At 60.5% G+C, this 17,639-nt stretch overlaps 1 protein-coding gene across 4 annotated transcripts in view; it reads left to right on the top strand.

The window, feature by feature from the left end:
- Nucleotides 1-3,059: 3,059 nt before the first annotated feature.
- Nucleotides 3,060-17,639, top strand: part of PRR5 (proline rich 5) — a 32,948-nt gene continuing 18,368 nt past the window's right edge. The window contains exons 1-2 of one of the 4 annotated variants that reach the window (XM_081247944.1): nt 3,060-3,249; nt 9,342-9,458. In XM_081247944.1, the coding sequence (XP_081104070.1) occupies nt 9,352-9,458 (107 nt within the window). In that variant the 5' untranslated portion in view covers nt 3,060-3,249; nt 9,342-9,351. Of the gene's footprint in view, nt 3,250-8,987; nt 9,459-17,639 lie in introns of those variants that run through there. The other 3 variants (XM_081247943.1, XM_081247942.1, XM_081247945.1) reach the window with 3 other exon arrangements.

Below are 17,639 nucleotides of genomic sequence, written 5' to 3'. Positions count from 1 at the left end.
CATACCTGCCAGCTCTGTGACACATCTTGTAGTCTGTGCAAATCTTCCATCCTTTATCCGACTGACACCCCCAGGGCCAGATGTGACTTTGGAATTCCTACTGTTTTTGAATGATAATGCAGTCTGTTGCTGCCCTGTAGAAGGGATCAGGGAGGCATCCTGGGGAAAGTTTTGCACAGGATCTCCACTAAGTAGGGTAGACAGAGACTCTAAATAACCTCACTTCTGGTCAGGTCAGGTTTTGTGGCCGAATGAGCCCTGAAAAATCTGAGTTTTCAGAGCTCTTTGCATTTCTGAATCACAGATGGAGTCTTGCGGTCGGGGCAAGGGGTTGGATTTGACTCTCACTCCAACAAGGAGAAGTGGGGATTTATAGCCAAGGAGCAGGGCGGGGGTCAGTGGATGGGAAAGTAGGAAGGGGAAACATCTGGGGAAGGAGGATTCTTGCTGACCCACTTAGCTGAATCCTTGCTCAAGGCCAGCCAGGGTGGTGAGACAGCGGGGTGGGGGTGTGTGGGGGGTCTGACAGTGGGGGGTGGAGGATTTTCACTAAACTGACTTAGGATTCTTGCTCACAGTGGAGCCTACAAGGACAGAGAGGGAAGCCCAAGGTCAGGCCTCGTCCAGCAGAGGGCTCCAAGGAGACTGATTACAGTTAGGTTAAGAAGAAAGTCTTTGTCCGTGTCCGCTGGGCGTTTGCCTCTCACCTCAGCTTGCAGAAGCCTCGGCCTCCGAGAGCATCTGATGGAGAAGGTAGGCCCGTCCCGAGATCGAGATCCTAACGCAAGACAGAGGGAGGACGGCCTGGGGGTTGTTGGCTGAGCTGGGTCGAGGGGAGAAAGTTCTGCATTACTGGGGTGGGGACCCAGCGCCCAGGGGAAGCCAGAGGACTGGGAGTGGAGAGCGGGAGGCCAGCTGGTGATAATGGCTAAGGCTGCTGAGCACCTACTGTGTGCCAGGCCCATCCTAAGCATTGGACGTCTCTGAATACATTTACAGCCTTGGGATCTCCCAGGGTGGAAGGTGTTATTCTGACTCTCATCTTACAGATGAGGAAACCGAGGCATAATTCAACAGAAGTACTCAGCCCCAGGTGGTCAGCTGTCAACTAGTGAAGCCACATTCCAGCCCAGGCCATCTGGGTCCAGAGCCCATGCCCCGAATCACAATTCTTTACTGCCTTTTACTACTAATATAATCACTGAAAAAGAAACTAGTTGGAAGGAAGGGAGGAAAGGCATCCAGGCAGAGGGCAGAGGCTGGGTAAAGGCCCGGAGGTGGGAAGCAGGCAGAAAGGCTGTAGAACAGTGGTTGCTTTGTCTCCTCGGGGGCCGGGGTGGCAGGACGGGGCCTGGAGGGGCTTAGTGGGAGACGCAGCCAAGATGCGAGGATGAGTGCCGCGCCCAGACTGCGGAGGTCTTGGACACCTTGCCGGAAACGTGGAGTTCAGCCTGCAGGCTAGGGGCCTCGGCTGAAGCCTCTGAGCAGACAGACAGGTCACACCTGGGTGGCAGAGTGAGTGTGCCAGCAGCAGTGGAGTGCCCATAGGCTGTGAGGCCAGGAGGCCGTGTCTGAGGCAGGGGAGGTGGTAAAGTCTGGAGCCTTCGAGGCCTAGAGGTGGGCAGGCTGCAGGGATGGGGACAGGGCCTACGCTAGCTGGCCCTGCAGGGGCTGGGGGACAGCCAGGGGGTGCTTCCTGCCCAGGCTTCGGGCGGGGAGGGTCCCAGTCTCCTCCAGGAGCAGGCCTGGGTTCAGTCCACGGCCCACCATGGAAGAAGCCGGGGACTGGAATAGGGACCCCTGCATCTATGCTGGCCCTGCCCCTCTCAGCCTGTGACCTGGTAGGTGACACAGGATTTGTGGCCTCAACATCCGTCTGCAGTGGAGGAAGAGGCAATCCAGCTGGCAGGGTTACCGTGGGGACCGTGGGCCAGGCTGGCTGGGGCAAGCCCTCAGTAAGGGGTACCTCTCACTTCTAGGAGGAGATGGGCGCCCCTCCCCAAACCTTACAGCGAATCTCCGCAACAGTTTCTCCTGCATTAAATGCATCCCTTCGAGGACTGTGAGCTTCGTCCTTGGAGAAGCGGGAGGATGGCGAGTGGAGCGCCGTCCTGGGGGGATGCCCCTCCTCTGGGAGCGAAGCCTTAGACTTGGCAGAGCCCAGCTGACCCCGCATCACCTCCCCTCTGGGCTCTTTGGGCTTTGTTTACAAGGTCAAGAACATAGCCACCCACCCCCCACTGGAGCTAGTCATTCCTGCCTCACGGGGCTGTTTGGAAGAATACATGAAAAGGCACTTGCAAAGCTCCCATGTCCACCAACCTGGTCCACGATCTCAGGCTCCTCCTCCTGGGGCTTTTCATTATCAGTGTGAGTTCTGATGTCCTGAGCGGTACTTGTTCTTTCCAAGGATTCTTCTAAGAAAAGGCTGCTGGCCAGGAAAGTGCCTAGGGAGGATATAAAGCTGGACATCAAGCCCAGTCCACCCAGCTCTGCCCTGTGTGCCCTCAGTCCACAAGCCCAGTCCACCCAGCTCTGCCCTGTGTGCCCTCAGTCCACCTATCTGCACAGTGGGGATGGTGGCAGGGCCGCCTTGCAGGGCAGCTGCATTTATCCAGGTCAGGAAAGGCAGATGCGGACCCGGCTCTGTTAGCGTTCAGGGGCCAGACCACGATGCCTTCGCCAGAAGTAACCTGTCACCGCCCATCTCCTGGAGTTTGTGTGCTCCTGTTAGAGAAATCGGGAGTAGGGAGATGAGGGTGTCTCCAGTTTGCTGAGCTTTGCGGCCTGACCTTTCCACGTTTGGATGTGGGAGTTTTCTGGACATGGAGGTCAAAGCCAGAGTCTGGGGGAGTGCAGGCCCTGTCTGGGGAAAGGCAATATACTGGTGTCTTAGGGCTGCTTTCACCAATTGCCACAAACTGGGTGGCTTAAAACAGAAGTTGATTTTCTCACAGTTCTGGAGGCTGGAAGTCTGAAATCAAGGTGTCAGCAGGTCAAGGATCGCTCCTCGTCTCTTCCAGCCCCTGCTGGCAGCTGCCTCCACATCGCTGTCTTCCCTCTGTGCCTGGATCTCTGTGTCTTCAGGTGGCCTTCTCATAAGGACAACAGTCACTGGCTGCAGGGCCCACCCTACTCCGGTATGATCTTACCTCAGCTTGAGCACAGCTGCAGAGACCTACACCCAAATGAGTTCACAGGCACCAGGGGTTAGGACTCCAGCGTGTCTTCTGGGGGCAACAACAACAGGTGAGCAGTCTGGGTACCCCAGGACTCAGCCCAGCAGGCAGATTGCTTCTCCTGTCTTCAAGTTGATCGTGCAGAGCTGGATGGGGCAGGTGGGGTCCTTTTCCGAACAGGAGGCACCTGGGTGGTGATGGTCCCCCCTGCGCCAGTGTTGCCTCTTCTTGTGACATCGCTGAAAGGAAGGAAGCAGTGGCTGCTGCTTTTTCGGGACCTGCTCTGCGCTGGGCCCCAGGCAGACATGCGCATCCTCATTAGTGTAGGAGGTCACTGAGCAGACGTCCAGACGCCGAAGCCAGCTGGTTTGAATCCCTGGCCAGGCCGCGTGACCTTGGACCCATCGCTTTTTCCAGGGGCGCCCCTGGCTCACCTGTAAACTGGGTTGATGAGAGCAGCTCCCTCCCGGTGGAACTGCTATGGAAATTGAAGGGTGGGTGCCGTGACACAGCCAGGTCACAGTAAGGACTCCACAAGCATCGGCTGTGACCTCTGCCCTCATTTGATCTTCACGCTCACGCTGGGAGGGACATTCTGCAGAGGAGTCCAAGGCTCAGGGGGCTCAGGAGCTTGCAGGGGAGGTGGCCGGGCAAGGAACAGACCCGGTTCGGGGGGCCGTGGAGCCTGGAATCTCTGCTGTGCCGTGTGCTTCTGCTCTCCTCCCCTCACTGCACCGCAGGGCACCTATTTATAGACCAGAATCAGGGTTACACAACACCCGCCCGGGAGGGGCCTCGAGGACTGATTGTTTGAGACCTCGTTTACAGATGGGAAACTGAGGCTTGGAAACAGTCTCCTGGGGATGCCCTGTGGGATCTAAGAACAGGGACCTCTGCTGATCCGAGCCCCCTGACCCACCCCAGGAGTGGGATCCAGAGTGAAAGGAAGGGGGAGTGTTCTGAGAGCAGAGGACAGAGACCACTAGTGTGGGGAAGGGGCTCCAGGAGGGGTCCTGGTAGCCGTGGGGTGGGAGTCGGGGCTCAGCTGGTAGAGAGAAGACTTGAGGGGACCATGAGCATGTCAGGAGTTGTCAGATGACAGCTAGGATGGGACGGCGAACTCACCCCATGACGGCAGAGACCCTGTCTTGTCTGTCCTCTGCTGTATTCCCGACACCAAGAACAGTGCCAGGCATGTAGTAGGTGCTCAGCGTTTATTAAAGCACTGGGGAGATGGGCTTCGTCCCCCAGCAGCACAGTGTCCCCGCTCCCGTGCTTTCTAGCTGACGGCTTGAGCAGGTAGCTTAACCCCACTCAGCTTCCCTGTCCCCATCTGTGAAATCGGGGTAATAACGGTTGGTACTGGCTCTGAAGCCACTGGAGGGGACTTTTCCTCCGGAGCACCGTGAGGGCAGGACCCACCCACCTTTGGTGTTGGTGCCCCCAACCCAGGCTTGGTACGGGGAGCATCTGTAAGTCACCCCATTCACAAAATGCCACACATGTTGCTTCTGGTGGGCCGACGCCCATCCAGCCTTGGATGAGGACCGGCCGTCCAGCCTCGGGACAGAACCGGCGCGTTGCAAAGTGTTTGGAGATGACCAGGCTGGAGTCACCGAGGGTGACGAGGGCTTAGCCCTGACTCAGGAATCTCTTTCTGCAGTACGACCGTCACAGCCGGCAGTAAGCAAGCCCTTGGCGTGCACCCCACGACTACGTGAATGGTCTCGTCCCACCTCGGCCCATCGTGGGGCAGGTGTGTCCCCATCCCTGTCCATCCCAGAGAAGGGAGGATGGGCCGAGCATTCCCCCCATGGCTCCCTGCGCCCGGCACATTGCCAAGCCCGTGCCTGGGTGTCCAGGCCCTGGGGGGGGCGGGGTCCCCAACCAGCAGGAGGGACTTTCCCAGGCAGCCGTGGGGAGCACCAGCCTTCGCCACCAGGGGGCGCAAGTGCCCCTCAGAGTGGGCAGGCCTGGGGCGGGCAGGGAGCAGCCGGCTGAAGTCAGCGCCCGAGAGAGGGACAAGAGGGTGACAGAGCTGGCGGCTGTCTTTTCCCCGCTCGTGTCCTCACCCCGGTGGCCTAGAGGTCTGAAGGCCTGGGTTCCAGAGCTGCACGGACTTACTGCAGTCCTGTCCCCAGGCGTCAGGCTGTCCATTCGTGACGTGAGGGGCTGAGCCAGGCTCGGGGGTCTGCAGACCCCAGGGAATCACGCGAGATTCCCTGAGATGCTCCTGAGCAATCCCAGGTCCCGCTCCCAAAGACCCTGACTGGGGTTTTGAGCCAGCCCCAGGGGACTTCCTGATGCAAAGTCCCAGCGCCTTGAGCCCACCCTAAAGGTCATTGCCAGTCCTAGCGCAGTGCCCATGAAGACAAAACCTCTGGCCAGCTCCTCAGCACAGTCATACCTCAGGGACCAAAGACACCTAGGTCACCATCTCCTGCCACATCGACGGGGAGCACGTGGCCTCTGAAAGGCTTTATGGGGTCTCATTTCCCCTGTCCCTCAACCCTCAACCCCATGCATCTTACAGATGGGCAGACCGAGGCCCTAGAGGTCATTTGACTTGGTGGCAGGGCCAGTGGACCCCTGTTCTGGCCCCCCGACCGAGGGCTCCCTCTCCCAACAGAAGGAAGAGCCCTGCGGGGGGCGGTCCCCCTTAGTGACCAGGGTCCTGTACCAGCTCCTGACACCCCACTGGTCGGGGAGGGGTTGGAATGAAGTTTGGATCCTGAAGGAGAGGACATGGTTGATGCCGTCGGGCCTGGCACGGTTCTTGGAGCAGGGTTACTCTGGCAGCTTTGGGGGTGCATGATGGGTACCTCCGTTTCCCATTCCCTTGAATGGAGGGCATTTCCCATCCCTGAGTGCCAGACACACATGGGCCCAGCCCAGCATCCCCCCTCCCCCCGTACGGTTGCTCAATCCCCAACCCCTTATCTGGCCTGGAAGGCTCTGTAAGTGAGTGGAGGGCCCGTGCCTGCCTGCCGGGCAGCAGCTCAGCCAGAGCTGTCACGTGGGGCCTCAAGCCCCGGAGGTCCAGTCATCTGATGCTTCCCAGGAAGCCAGAAATCAGGGTTTCTATGTCAATCTCTCCATTGTAAAACCTTGGCTGCATGCAGTTGGGGTTTTTTGTTTTCTTTCCCCACACTGCCGGCTGTGCAGAACATGTTTAAGGGCTGGACTTGGCCATCGGCCACCCAGTTGCCCCCTGCTTTGGGGGGTGGGAGGGTTTGTCTCCTCCTGGCCTCGGCCTCAGATTCTGGCCCTGGGGGCTGGCTGCTCCCCTGGCTGTCCAGCCCCCCTCCCCGCCCCGTGCCCCTCCCTGCCTGTCACCAGCCCAAACACAGGACAGCGGCACCTTTGCCTGGGTCTCCACTACACCCCCAGTACTGGGCTGTTGGGTGTAGACAGATCTTACAGAAGTCTGCGGCTGGCTTCAGGGGGCAGCTAAAGCTAATTCCTTAACACTGACTGTGCATGGCTTTTAAATCCCTCAGCCATCCCCACCTCCGGCATTTCTTGCTGGCCTCTTCTCCCAGCCCCTCCTCTTCTTGCCTCTCCTGCCCTCCCACCGTGGGCTGCCCTTACCACGCACCTCCATTTTTCCCTTGATTCCCCATCCAGGGCAGTCCAGCCTCCCTCCGCACTCAGCTGGCCGCTCTGGCCAGCCAGGCCCTGCCAGTGGCTGAGGGTTTCGCACCCGAGGGTGCCAAGCAAACGAAGCCAGCCCCTCCCCCAAAAGTCTGCCTCCAGCTTGGGGAAACTATCCTTCATCCCGTCCACCCAGGGTCTCAGCCAATCCCGGGAGTTCTCTGCTGCATTTACACCAGCGGCAGTTACAGTGGTTCTGTCTCTGTCCAGTGTGGCACCTTTTACAAAGCACTGAATCCCTTCCTGCCTGGGAGACAGATGCTTATCCATCCATTTAACCAAATATTTACTGCGTGTCTTACTGCATGCTGGGCTCAGGAATGCAGTGGTGAACCAGTTAGTACAGTCCCAGGCCTCCTGGCTTATGGCATCGGATGGAAAACTCAACAGATGACCAGAGGGCAGCCCCTGAGCCTAACCCAGGGTGAAAGCAGTCAGAAGGCGGAGCCAGGAGAGGCAGGGAAGGCCCTGCAAGCTCTGGCTCTGGACCCCAGGCTCTGGACTTGATCCTCGGGGCAGTGGGAACACGCAGGAGCTCTAAGCACAGGGGCGTATGTGTGTGCGAAAGATCACTGCAGCCACCACCCAGAGGATGGGCTTGTCCGATGACCTGTGTGGCCCCGGGGAGAGAGGTCGGGGAGTGTCTGTTGTCCTGGCCTGGGAAGGGGACAGTGGAAGTGGAAGGAGTAGACGGGGTCCACAGAAGTTTCTAAAAGGGTGAGAAACCACCAGGGGCTTCACTGAGAGTTCAGTCCTTCCTGGTCTGTCACACCGGGTCATGCAGGTCTCGGCCTTGGGGATTATGGGTTCTGGGGGAGTCAAAGGTCTCTGTTCCCTCGATTTGGAGCTCAGGGTCAGGGGGTTTGCCGGGCATGACTCTGCCCCCCTAGGATGAGGGTAATGTCTGGCACGCAGTAGGTGCTCGGAAAATGCTGGTTGATTTTCACTGGACGTCTCCTCACCAGGGTCTCATACACCTTATATGAGGTTCTCCTGGTTCCTGGAGCCACAAAAGAGGCTCATTGGCTGCTCGGCCTGGCCTTGGCAACCCACCCTGCCCGGGGCATTCAGCAGAAAGCCCTGGCCTGGGGGGCTGAGCCAGGCCCCCTCCACCACCTCCTCCATACCAAGGAGCAGATCCCTGTCTCTGAGTGGGGACGATAACGTCGACCTATGCTGTGTCAGACTGAATTAGCAAGCCCCGCAAGGCCCGGGGGCAGGTGCTTTGATTCTGCCCTTGCGGGGGAGCATCTCATGCACACACCCTGGCATAGAGGACCCCGGGAACCCAGTGGCCTCTGGGCCTCAGTTTCCTCTTCTCTACAGCATGGGTTGGGGGCCTCTGAGCACACTTCCCATGCTGAGGTTCTAGGATTGGCCCCTCCTCTCCCCCTCTGATTCACGCGGGAAGAATTTATAGGAAGACATGAGGCGGGTGCTCTGGTGACACAGGCATTGCTTCAGGAAAGAAATGAAGGAAGTAGAGGAGGGCGGCAACACTGTCTTGCTCTGTCTGACGGAGGGGGCAGGGGGCAGGAGAGCCCCGTGGGGATCCCGGAAGCTGGAGGGAGGGGTGTCCTGCCGTGTGCTCAGGAGGCCTGTGTTAGGCCCAGCCTTGCCATTTGTCGATTGCATGACGTTGGGCAAGTTCTTTCACCCTCTGAGCTTCAGTTTCCTCAACTGGAAAGTGGGCTGAAGACCTCGACCCAGTCTTCATGATAACCACGGAGGAGTCTGTGTCCACGTGGCGGGGTCCTGAGGGATCTGTGTGGGCACAGCCTTTGTGGGGAGGGATGGCAAGAAGGGGGAAGATAAACACTGCACTAGGGGTCTGGGAGGGGGCACGAAGCTGAGCACCGTGTGGGTGCACCGTGTGGGTGTGGCCGCGGGAGCCGGCGCGGGGTGGGTGCTTGGGGTTGGATTGTGCGGCCGTCCGTGTTGGTTTCCTGTGGGCACTGGTGGCCCTTGGAAGGACAGAGGGGGCCAGAGTGCGACCCCAGGAGGGCGGACTCGGGTTGCCTGGGGGAGGAGGGGCGAGTGGGATGCGGCGGCTGAGGCCGCGGAGGCCCAGGCCCCGCCCCCAGCTCGTGGCCACGCCCAGCTTGGTCCCGCCTCGGCGCACGCCCTCTTCCTTGAGGCCCCGCCTCGGCTCCGCCCCTCTCCGGCTCCGCCCCCGGGGCCTACCATGCTCCGCCTCCGGCCCTGAACCCCGCCCCCGGGCCCCTTTAGCGCCGAGTCCGCGCTACCGGCAGCGCTCTGGGAGCAGCACGCTGCGGCCGCTCCGAGCAATGATTAACCTGGCGGGGCGGCCGGCGCAGGGCCCGGGGCGGAGGCGTGGGGCCGGGGCGGGACCCTGGAGGGCCGCTCGGCTTCCTGCTTTTGCCCAAGTCTCCTCGTAGAGGGCGCCGCAACGGCCGGGGCCCGCGGCGCGGCGTGGCGCAGGGCGAGGTGCCGGGCGCGCGTGGGCGCGGAGCCTGTCGCCGGGGTCACCATGAGGACTCTCCGCAGGTTGAAGTTCATGAGTTCGCCCAGCCTCAGTGACCTGGGCAAGAGAGAGCCGGCCGCCGCCGCGGACGAGCGGGGCACGCAGCAGCGCCGGGCCTGCGCCAACGCCACCTGGAACAGGTAAGGCCGCGCCCTCCCGGCCGGCCCGCGGGCCGCTGGCCCCGGGTCCCAGAGCCAGGGGAGGGGGAGCCCTGGAGCAGGTCCGCGGGCGAGGGCCGGCCCCCAGCGAGGAACTGTGCTGGGGGCAGCGCGGCACTTTACAGTTTGTAGAGAACTTGCTCCGCCGGAGTTGTGCGGACGGGAAGGGAAGTTTAGTGCAACGTGTTTCTAGAACGGAGGGACGAGACCGCGGACCCGGGGCTGGTCCCAACGCGCCCAGCTGGTGGGTGGTGGGGTGGGCCTGGATCCCGCGAGCCCGCCTCCCCCGCCCTTCCCCCGGGGTCTTCCCACGTCTTCGCTCCAGTGCTCATGGCAACCTGGGAGGTAAATAGAGCAGGAAGTATTTATCCCATTTCGCAGATGAGCCTCGCGGGCGCAGTCTGTGGGTTGCCGCTGCGCTTCCTGTTCTGCGTTTAGGTCCCTTTGGTCGGCGGTGGGCGGGTGGCTTTCCCTTGAGCGGCCCCCTGCCCTCCCAGCTGTCAGCAGGGGTGCAGCAGCTGCCCGGCATTCTTTAGACGACTCTCCCCCCGCGGGCCCTTCCCAGAGAAGCAGGAGCGTGGGAAGTCCCACCACCCCTCCCACTTTGTTTTAAGAGCAAGGCTGGGATCTCCGGAAAAGAGACGATTTATTTAGTGGGCTTCCGCACCGTGTTCGCTCATGAGCCCTTTTCAGAATAGCTATTTCCACCGAAAGGAAAATGGGAGGGCAGAAGAGAGTAGGGCAGGCTATCCAGGGGGCTGTGGATGCTGCCCCCATCACCACACACACCTGGCAGTGAAACCCTGCCAGATGCTCCACCGTCTGTGGTCTTGGCCACCAGAAAACCAACTGTCAATGTGGACACTCATTTATTCTGTTCATCAGTCGTTTCATGAGCATCATGGTGGGCACAGGGCTGCCAGCCTGAGACCCTCCTCTGTGCACTAGGCAGGACGCCGTCGTCCAGTCACGTGCTTGTCTTCTGTCCCCTACCAAGTTGCGAATTGCTTGAGTGCTGGGACGAGCCTGCCTCAGTTTCCCTATCGGTCAGCGGGCATGCACATTCCTTGTTACCGGACTGGTGTGGGGACAGAGAAGGAAAGACTCTCGTTGGCTAATCTCATCAGCCCAGTGACTGCACGCTGCCTTAAGAGGCGTTTCCTCCTCTCGCAGAATTGCGGAGAGAAGCGGTCTCCCTCCTCATTTCTCTGCCGTGGCTTAGTGCAAGGAGCCAGGCAGACTCAGTTCAAATCCCAGCTCTGCCTCTTCCCTACTGCGTGGCCTTGAGCAAGCTGTTTAGCCTCCCTGGTCCTTAATTTCCTTTTCCGTAAGATGGGCCATTGTAGGGATTAAATGTGCAGATCTGTATTAAAGTCCTCAGCACGTGCCTGGCGCGTGGTAGGGCCTCCGTAACTTATATTTCAAGCTCAAACTCATGCTGGGGACAAACTCATGTCAGGGAGGGCCTGTAGGGACAGGGTTTGGGGGGGGCCCTCAGGCGTCTGCTGGTTCCTGAGCTTTCACCAACAGCAGCTTTCTCCTGCTGTGGTTGGCCCTGCTGGGGGGTCTCCAGGCAGGTGGGGGCACCCTCGGGTAGGCTCGGAGTCTTCTGAAGCTCAGGAAGGTGCCTGTAGGGAGAGGCCACCTGGGTCCCCCCCACTGCTTCTCACTTAAAGGAACTTTCAAACTTCAGTGCCATCTGTACCTTGGCCGGGCAGACTGCAGGGGAGCAGCCCGGCCCACAGCTGGCATCTCTAAGGCTCCGAGCCGCCCAGCCCTTGGACCCACGTCAGCTCCGCTTGCCATGCTGCACTCCTGTGTGCCGGGCCCCTTCATGGCCCTTGGTGTACCTCGTAGCCCAGGGAGGGAGTTATGACTACCACGCCCCATATAGAGGTGGCAGCGGGGGATGCAGAGAGGACCAGGAAGCCTGCCCGTGTGGACGCCGCAGAGCGGAGCCACCGCTCTCCCTGGGCAGAGGGGGCCCTGAGCCAGGGAGGAGCAGTGCCTTCCCCGCCAGCGTTCCGCAGGTACCATGGGGAGGTCGGGGCCTCTTCTGGTCGCTGCCTGCCTGCCCAGCTCCGATCCTTGCAGTGCTCCCTGCCAGGGCCCCCCAGGCCACAGCCTTGGGGGGCGGGACGGTACAGGTCCTGCCTTGCTAGGTTGTAGACTCCTTATTTTGAGTCCAAGATGACCCCTCTTTTTCCATGTGACCACGTTAGTTTCCCAGGGCAACCGTAACAAATTGCCATAAACTTGGTGGCTTAAAACAACAGACCTTCATTCTCTCACAGTTCTGGAGGCCAGAAGTCCAAAATCAAGGTGTCGCCAGGGCCTCGCTCCCTCTGGAGGTTCCAGGGAAGGCTCCTTCCTGCCTCTTCCAGCTCCCAGTGGCTCCTTGGCCTGTGGCTGCATCACCCCGTTCTCTGCTTCTCTCTTCATCTGGCCACCTTCTGTGTCCAAACCTCCCTCTCCTTTCTCTTAGAAAGTCATTGGGCCACCTAATGTAGGGCCCACCCTAAATCCAGGATGATTTCGTCTCAAGATTCTTAACTAATTACATCTGCAAAGACCCTGTTTCCACATAAGCTCTGGGGTAGCAGGTGGACATGAATTTCTAGGGGACACTATTCAACCCACTACAGTGGACCCTGGGTCCAGCCCCTAAATTCCTTGTGCCTCTGTTTCCTCATCTGGACATGGGGCAAAATACATAGCTTGCTCCTGTGATAGTGGAATCCGTGCACTCACCTAGCCACTCATTCATTCGTTCATTCATTCACTCTCCGGCACTGGTCCGAGCAGGTGGTGTTCATCGCTGGGAAGAGGATAAACCGGGGGAACGCAGGTGCTGACCACACACACATGGGGCCTGGGCTCCCTTCTGCGCGTTCGCAGGGCAGGTTTGAGTGCTGGGTGCCAGGCTGCCGGCCGGCTGGGCCACGCTTACAAACCGGAAACTAGAACAGAACCGTCAGAAGCTGTTTCCTAAGCCCCTGCTGCTGCTTTACGGGGCGGGTTTGTCCCCCGTGCCTGGCCCAGTGCTGGCACTGCAGAGGGGAGGGCGCAGGGCTGGCTTAGAAGGCTCACCTGTCACTCCCACCTGGAGCCCCTGATCCCCTCCCTCCCGAAGGGCCCGGGCGTGGCATGTTGTCTCCCTGTCTGTCCCAGTTTTGGCCCCAGTTAGCTCCTCGCTGGGTGTGCACCCCACGCGTGTGCAAGGCCTCCAGCTGCACGAAGGTCATGTTCTTGAGCTCAGGGGCCAGCTGAGGGGCGGGCAGGAGTCCCCTGTACCTGCGTTTGGGCCAGAGGGCATAGACCATTAGGGAGCCCTACTCCTTGCCAGGCCTGGATCTGCCCGAAGGCCTGAGGCTTGGCGAGCCTGGCGCCCACCCGCCTTCTGGCTGTGAGAGCAGAGGCCCCGCGCAGGTGGAGCGCGCGCCCTCTTGTTCCCATGGGACCACCTCCGAGGCCGGGCTGGTGGTCCTTAGCATCCAGATAGAGAAACTGAGGCCAGAGAAGGAGAGGGACTTGACCGAGAGCCCCTGCTCACGTTCAGTCTGAACCCTGGCCTGACTTGAAGCCGCTGCCCAGGGACACGTGTGAGTTGGTGTCTGCTGGGGCCGGGCGAGGCGGGGGTTGGTGGTGAGAGCCCGAGGTGCAGCCCTCCCTCCTCGTCTGCTCGTCGCTGGTCCTGGACGGGGCCACTGTTGGTCTGAGCCCACAGGGCGTCCTGCACCTAGATCTCCGGGGCCGTGATTGCTCTATCCCCGGGACGGCGGTGCCCACCGACCCCAACCTGTGCCGGGCCCTGTCCCAACCCCAGGCGTGGAGGAGCTGCTTTCATCCCTGCAGCGGCCTGCAAGGTGGGACTTGGTACCCCCATCTTGCAGATGAGGATACTGAGGTCCAGAGGTGCGGGGACTGCCCAGGTCTAAGTCCAGAGCTTCTGCCACCACCTCATGGGGTCTCAGGGGCCGGAGGAGGTTGGCTGAAGCCCTCAGGGTGACCGGTTCGTTGGGAGTTGGAGGGGGGGGGTGGAGGCCAGCGGGGGGCCGGTGCTTGGCTTCCCGGCCAACCCTCACGAACAACTTGCTCTGAGTTGGGCCTGGGTCCTGAGCCTCCTACCGCTCTGAGGCGGTCTAGGTGTGGTCAGCAGAGTCATGGCCCTCAAAGATGTCTGGGAATCTGTGAATACATTCCCTTACACGCAAGAGGGACTTTTCTGATGTTATTAAGTAAATGACCTTCAGATGGGGAGATGGTCCAGGTGGGCCCAGTGTCACCACAAGGGTGCTAATGGGAGGGAGGCCCAGGGGTCAGAGTTCAAGAAGGAGACGTGAGGATGGGAACAGAGAGGTTGAGGACACCGCACTGCTGGCTGTAAGGATGGAGGGAGGAGTCCTGACCAAGCTGGAAAAGGCCAGGAAACGGACTCTGCCCTGGAGCCTCGAAGGAGCCGCACCTTGATTCTAGCCCTGTGACACTGACAGAGCTTCTGGCTTCAGAGCTGTAAAAACCCAACTTTTGGCTGCTTTGCAGCCGCTGTGTGTGGGCTTTGGTTACAGCAGCCAGAGGACACTCATATGCTGGGCTTCCCTCCCTCTGCGCCCTGCGCCCTGGGCCCTCACTTCTCCCACCTAGCAGTCAGGGCTCAGGGCCATCCCGTCTCCACCTCCCGGCCCCCAGCCCAACGTCCAGAAGCTGGCCTCCAGCTGGACGGGTGGGACTGTGCAGCCAGGCAGCCATGGGGGCAGCATGGGCACCCCGCTGTCCCCCTGCAGCCTGTCGGGACAGGGGGGTCAGCGCAGTCGGGCATCTGCCTCCCTGGGCAGGTGGGGCTCTGGAGAAAAGCTCTGAGTTCTTGCCTGGAGCCCAGGGAGGAGCAGGGGTGGGAATTGGGGGGCATGTAAGCCAGGGCCAGGGCACTGAAAGCAGGGTGAGCGTGATGCCGGTTTGCCGAGGAGCAGGGGAACGGCCCGCAGGCCTGAGAGTGGTGCCCTCAGGTACCCGCATCTGCCAGAGGGTCACCTTGAGGCCCGGCAGGGGGTCGGATTGGTGCCTGCCTCCCCTGTGCCTTCACCTGGGCGTGAAGAGGAGGCCCGTGGATGCTTCCCCCGGGGCGACCGGAGCAGAGCGATGCAGGGCTTCATCTCTCGGGGCTGCCCGTGGCCCCCTGGGATAATGATGAGGATGTTGGAGGCCCCGGGCCCGAGTTGCACTTCTGTCTGGGGGCATAAGTCACATGAGGGCCTCTCCTCTCCCCACCCCTCCTCCTCTCTCTCCCACGGCTCACAGCAGGGCTTTGTTATTGACCCAACTTGGACTTTGGAAAGAAGGTGGAACCTCGGCTGCAGAGAAATGGGAAGGAGCGGGGCCTTGCCTGTCCACCAACCCCAGGTTGAGCAGCTGTGGGGGGCGGGAGGACTGTGGGCCCCGGGCTCCCTTCTGGCCCTGCCAGGCATCAAGCTGTATGACTCTGGACCATCCGCTGGCTTCTCTGAGCCTCAGTGTTTCCTTCTGCAGCCTGGGCTGTCACAGTCCCTACCTCATGGTGTGGTTAGAAGGAGATGGAGAAAGCCCGGGACAGATGGTTGAGCCGTGGTGGATGCTTCCGGGGGCACATATCCTGCCCCCCTGTCCCCACCCCCCGCAGTCACTTCTGATGATGCCATGGCACACGTAACCCCACTGGGGCTGTTATTACAAGTCCCATTGTACAGAGGGGGAAACTGAGGCACTCATGGTCTGGTCTCCAGAGGCCGGCAGCAGGGAAGCCCAGAGCTGGGATTCAACCCCAGACCCGCACCTGAATAAGCCTCGGGGCTGGAGGTGGGAAGGGCAGGGTCAGGGTCCACCAGGGTGGAGGCTGGCCTGGGTGGGGGTGTGGATAGGAGAACTCAAGGGTGACCCTAGGGCTGGCGGGGGCGCCGCTCAGATACAAGTAGGGTGGTGCAAGACCTGGGCTGGGGGGAGTGGGGCCTAAGTGGTAAACCAAATAGACCTCCCCTCCCCCCAAAGAAGCCGTGATCAAATGCTCTCTGCACACAGGTGTGAAGGGGGAGGGACCTGACCTCTCGGTGAGCCCCAAGGAGACGGAACAGCAAGGATGAAGGCCCTGAGGCAGGAGGAGGCCAGTGCTGCTCAGACCCAGGGGCAGGGGTGGTTCAAGTGACACAGATGGCGATGGACCCCTGAGGGCTTCGGGGAAAGACTTGTCCAAAGAGCCCGTCTTCCCATCCAAAACTGTGGGTTAAGGTGCCTCTGGGCTGGGGACCAGAGTGGGCTGCGCTCCCTCTGGAAGGTTTTACTGGAGGAGGAGGGAGGAGGGACTTGGAAAGGCTGGTGAGAAGAGCAGGGCCAGGCCTGGGAGGCTGATGAGGGTCCCCCACGCTGTCCCCTCAGCCTGATGGAGGCCTGGTCCCCAGGGAGGACTTGGCAAGGCCCCTCTGAGCCTCAGGAGGGGCTGGGCCCACGGGGCCATGCTCAGGATGCCCCATTTGCCAGCTCCCAGGCTCCTGCAGGTTTGGGAGGGTCTGACCTCTGCCCCCAGCAGCACCCAGGCTGGGCGCAAGTCCCCATCTGTTAGGATTTCAGGGTGGCAGCCATTAGACTTCCCGTCAGACTGTTTTCCTTTTTTTAGTCTGTAAATGGGGAACAGCCTCACTGTGACTGTTCCCCTGAGCCCACCAGGCACTTCTGACAGGCTGAGCAGAGACCCGGCCGTGACCACAAACCAAGGCTCGGCTCTGGCCGGGCTTTCATCCTGACAGCAACCTGGGGGCGGGCACATTCGCGGCCTCCATTTCACAGGCAGGAAACAGAAGTTAGAGGGCTTGTGTGCCTGGACATGCGAATAAGCAACATTTCAACACCAGGTGCCTGGGTAGTCAGGTGTCGTCGTCGGGTCAGGTGACAAGGCCTCTGGCCTGGCCGGATCGGGACCAGCTGTGGACCCCTGGGGCACGTCCCTGCACTGCTCAGAGCTGCCTTCACCCACCTGGCATGCGGGGCCCTGACCCTGCCCTGCCCACACCTGGCTCCGTGGGGAGAGGGGGCAGCTGTTGGGTGAGCTCTGTGGCCTCCCAGAGCTTGGTCCCTCTGAGCCTCAGTTTCCTCATCTGCAAAGTGGGCGGCCAGTCCATATTGCTGGGAAGGGTGGAACTGGTGAGAGCAGACAGAGGCAGCAGGAGCTTGGCGGCCCCTGCCTATTCCATGATGTGAATGGCAGCATGTGTCCAGCTGTCCCTGTACACCAAGAATCACACAGCTCATCTGCAGTGGTGAGTTTAGAGCAGCAACCCAGTCCTGAGTGGAGGGCGGGGAGCCACCCAGACCTGGTTCTCAGCCTTGGGAGCTTATGGCTGGTGGTGAGGGCTAACATGAAAGTAAATCGGCAGAGTGCCAGGACCCGAGTCTGCACGGGGAAGGGAGGCGGTCAGGAGGGCTTCTGGAGGCAGCGGCCTCTGAGCCAGAGCTCCAGTATGAATAGCTACTTGCCTAGTAGATAGCATAAGGCCCCCCACCCAGGTAGGAAGGGCAGTGGGTACAAAGACCCTGAGGTGTGGCTCCCCTGGCAGCTCCAGTACTCTGTGAGCATTGGGTGCCCAAGAATGCGGGGATGGACCATTCCAGACGAGCCTTGAATGCCACATTCAGGCCTTGGGCTGTACCTGCAGGACCCAGGGCAGGGGGCAGTGAGTGCAGTGAGGAGGTACCTGTGCGATCAAAGGTCAGGCGAGCGTGGAGGAGAGAGAAGGGTGCAGCAGAGATCTAGGGGGTAGAGATTGGTGGGGCTTCAGGATCTGTTGGCTCTGGAGGGCCAGGGAGAGTCAGGATGAATTTCACCAGATAACTACCAGGCTGCCCCTTTGAGCCAGATGAGAGGGCACAGTCATAAACGGCACAGGGCCCTGTGCGCAGAGGTTTATAGATAGCCGTGGGAACCAATCAATCAAACGAATCACGGATAAGCGTAGGTGCACACTGACGAAGTGTTGTAAACGCTGTGACCTCCTGTGACCTGAAGGAAGGATCCACGTAGACGGGAGTGGGGGGTGAGGGTGGGGACCAAGCAGAAGAAAGGACATGTGCAAAGGCCCTGTGGTGAGGGCAGCTTCCCCAGCGGGGCCAGGTGCAGATAACACAGGTACCCAGTTCAGT

This window comes from Mesoplodon bidens (assembly GCF_964165515.1).
Source record: "Mesoplodon bidens genome assembly, chromosome: 11".
Lineage (NCBI taxonomy): Eukaryota > Metazoa > Chordata > Mammalia > Artiodactyla > Ziphiidae > Mesoplodon > Mesoplodon bidens.
Note: the sequence above shows the minus strand (reverse complement) of the source record. Positions and strands in the feature narration are given on the sequence as shown.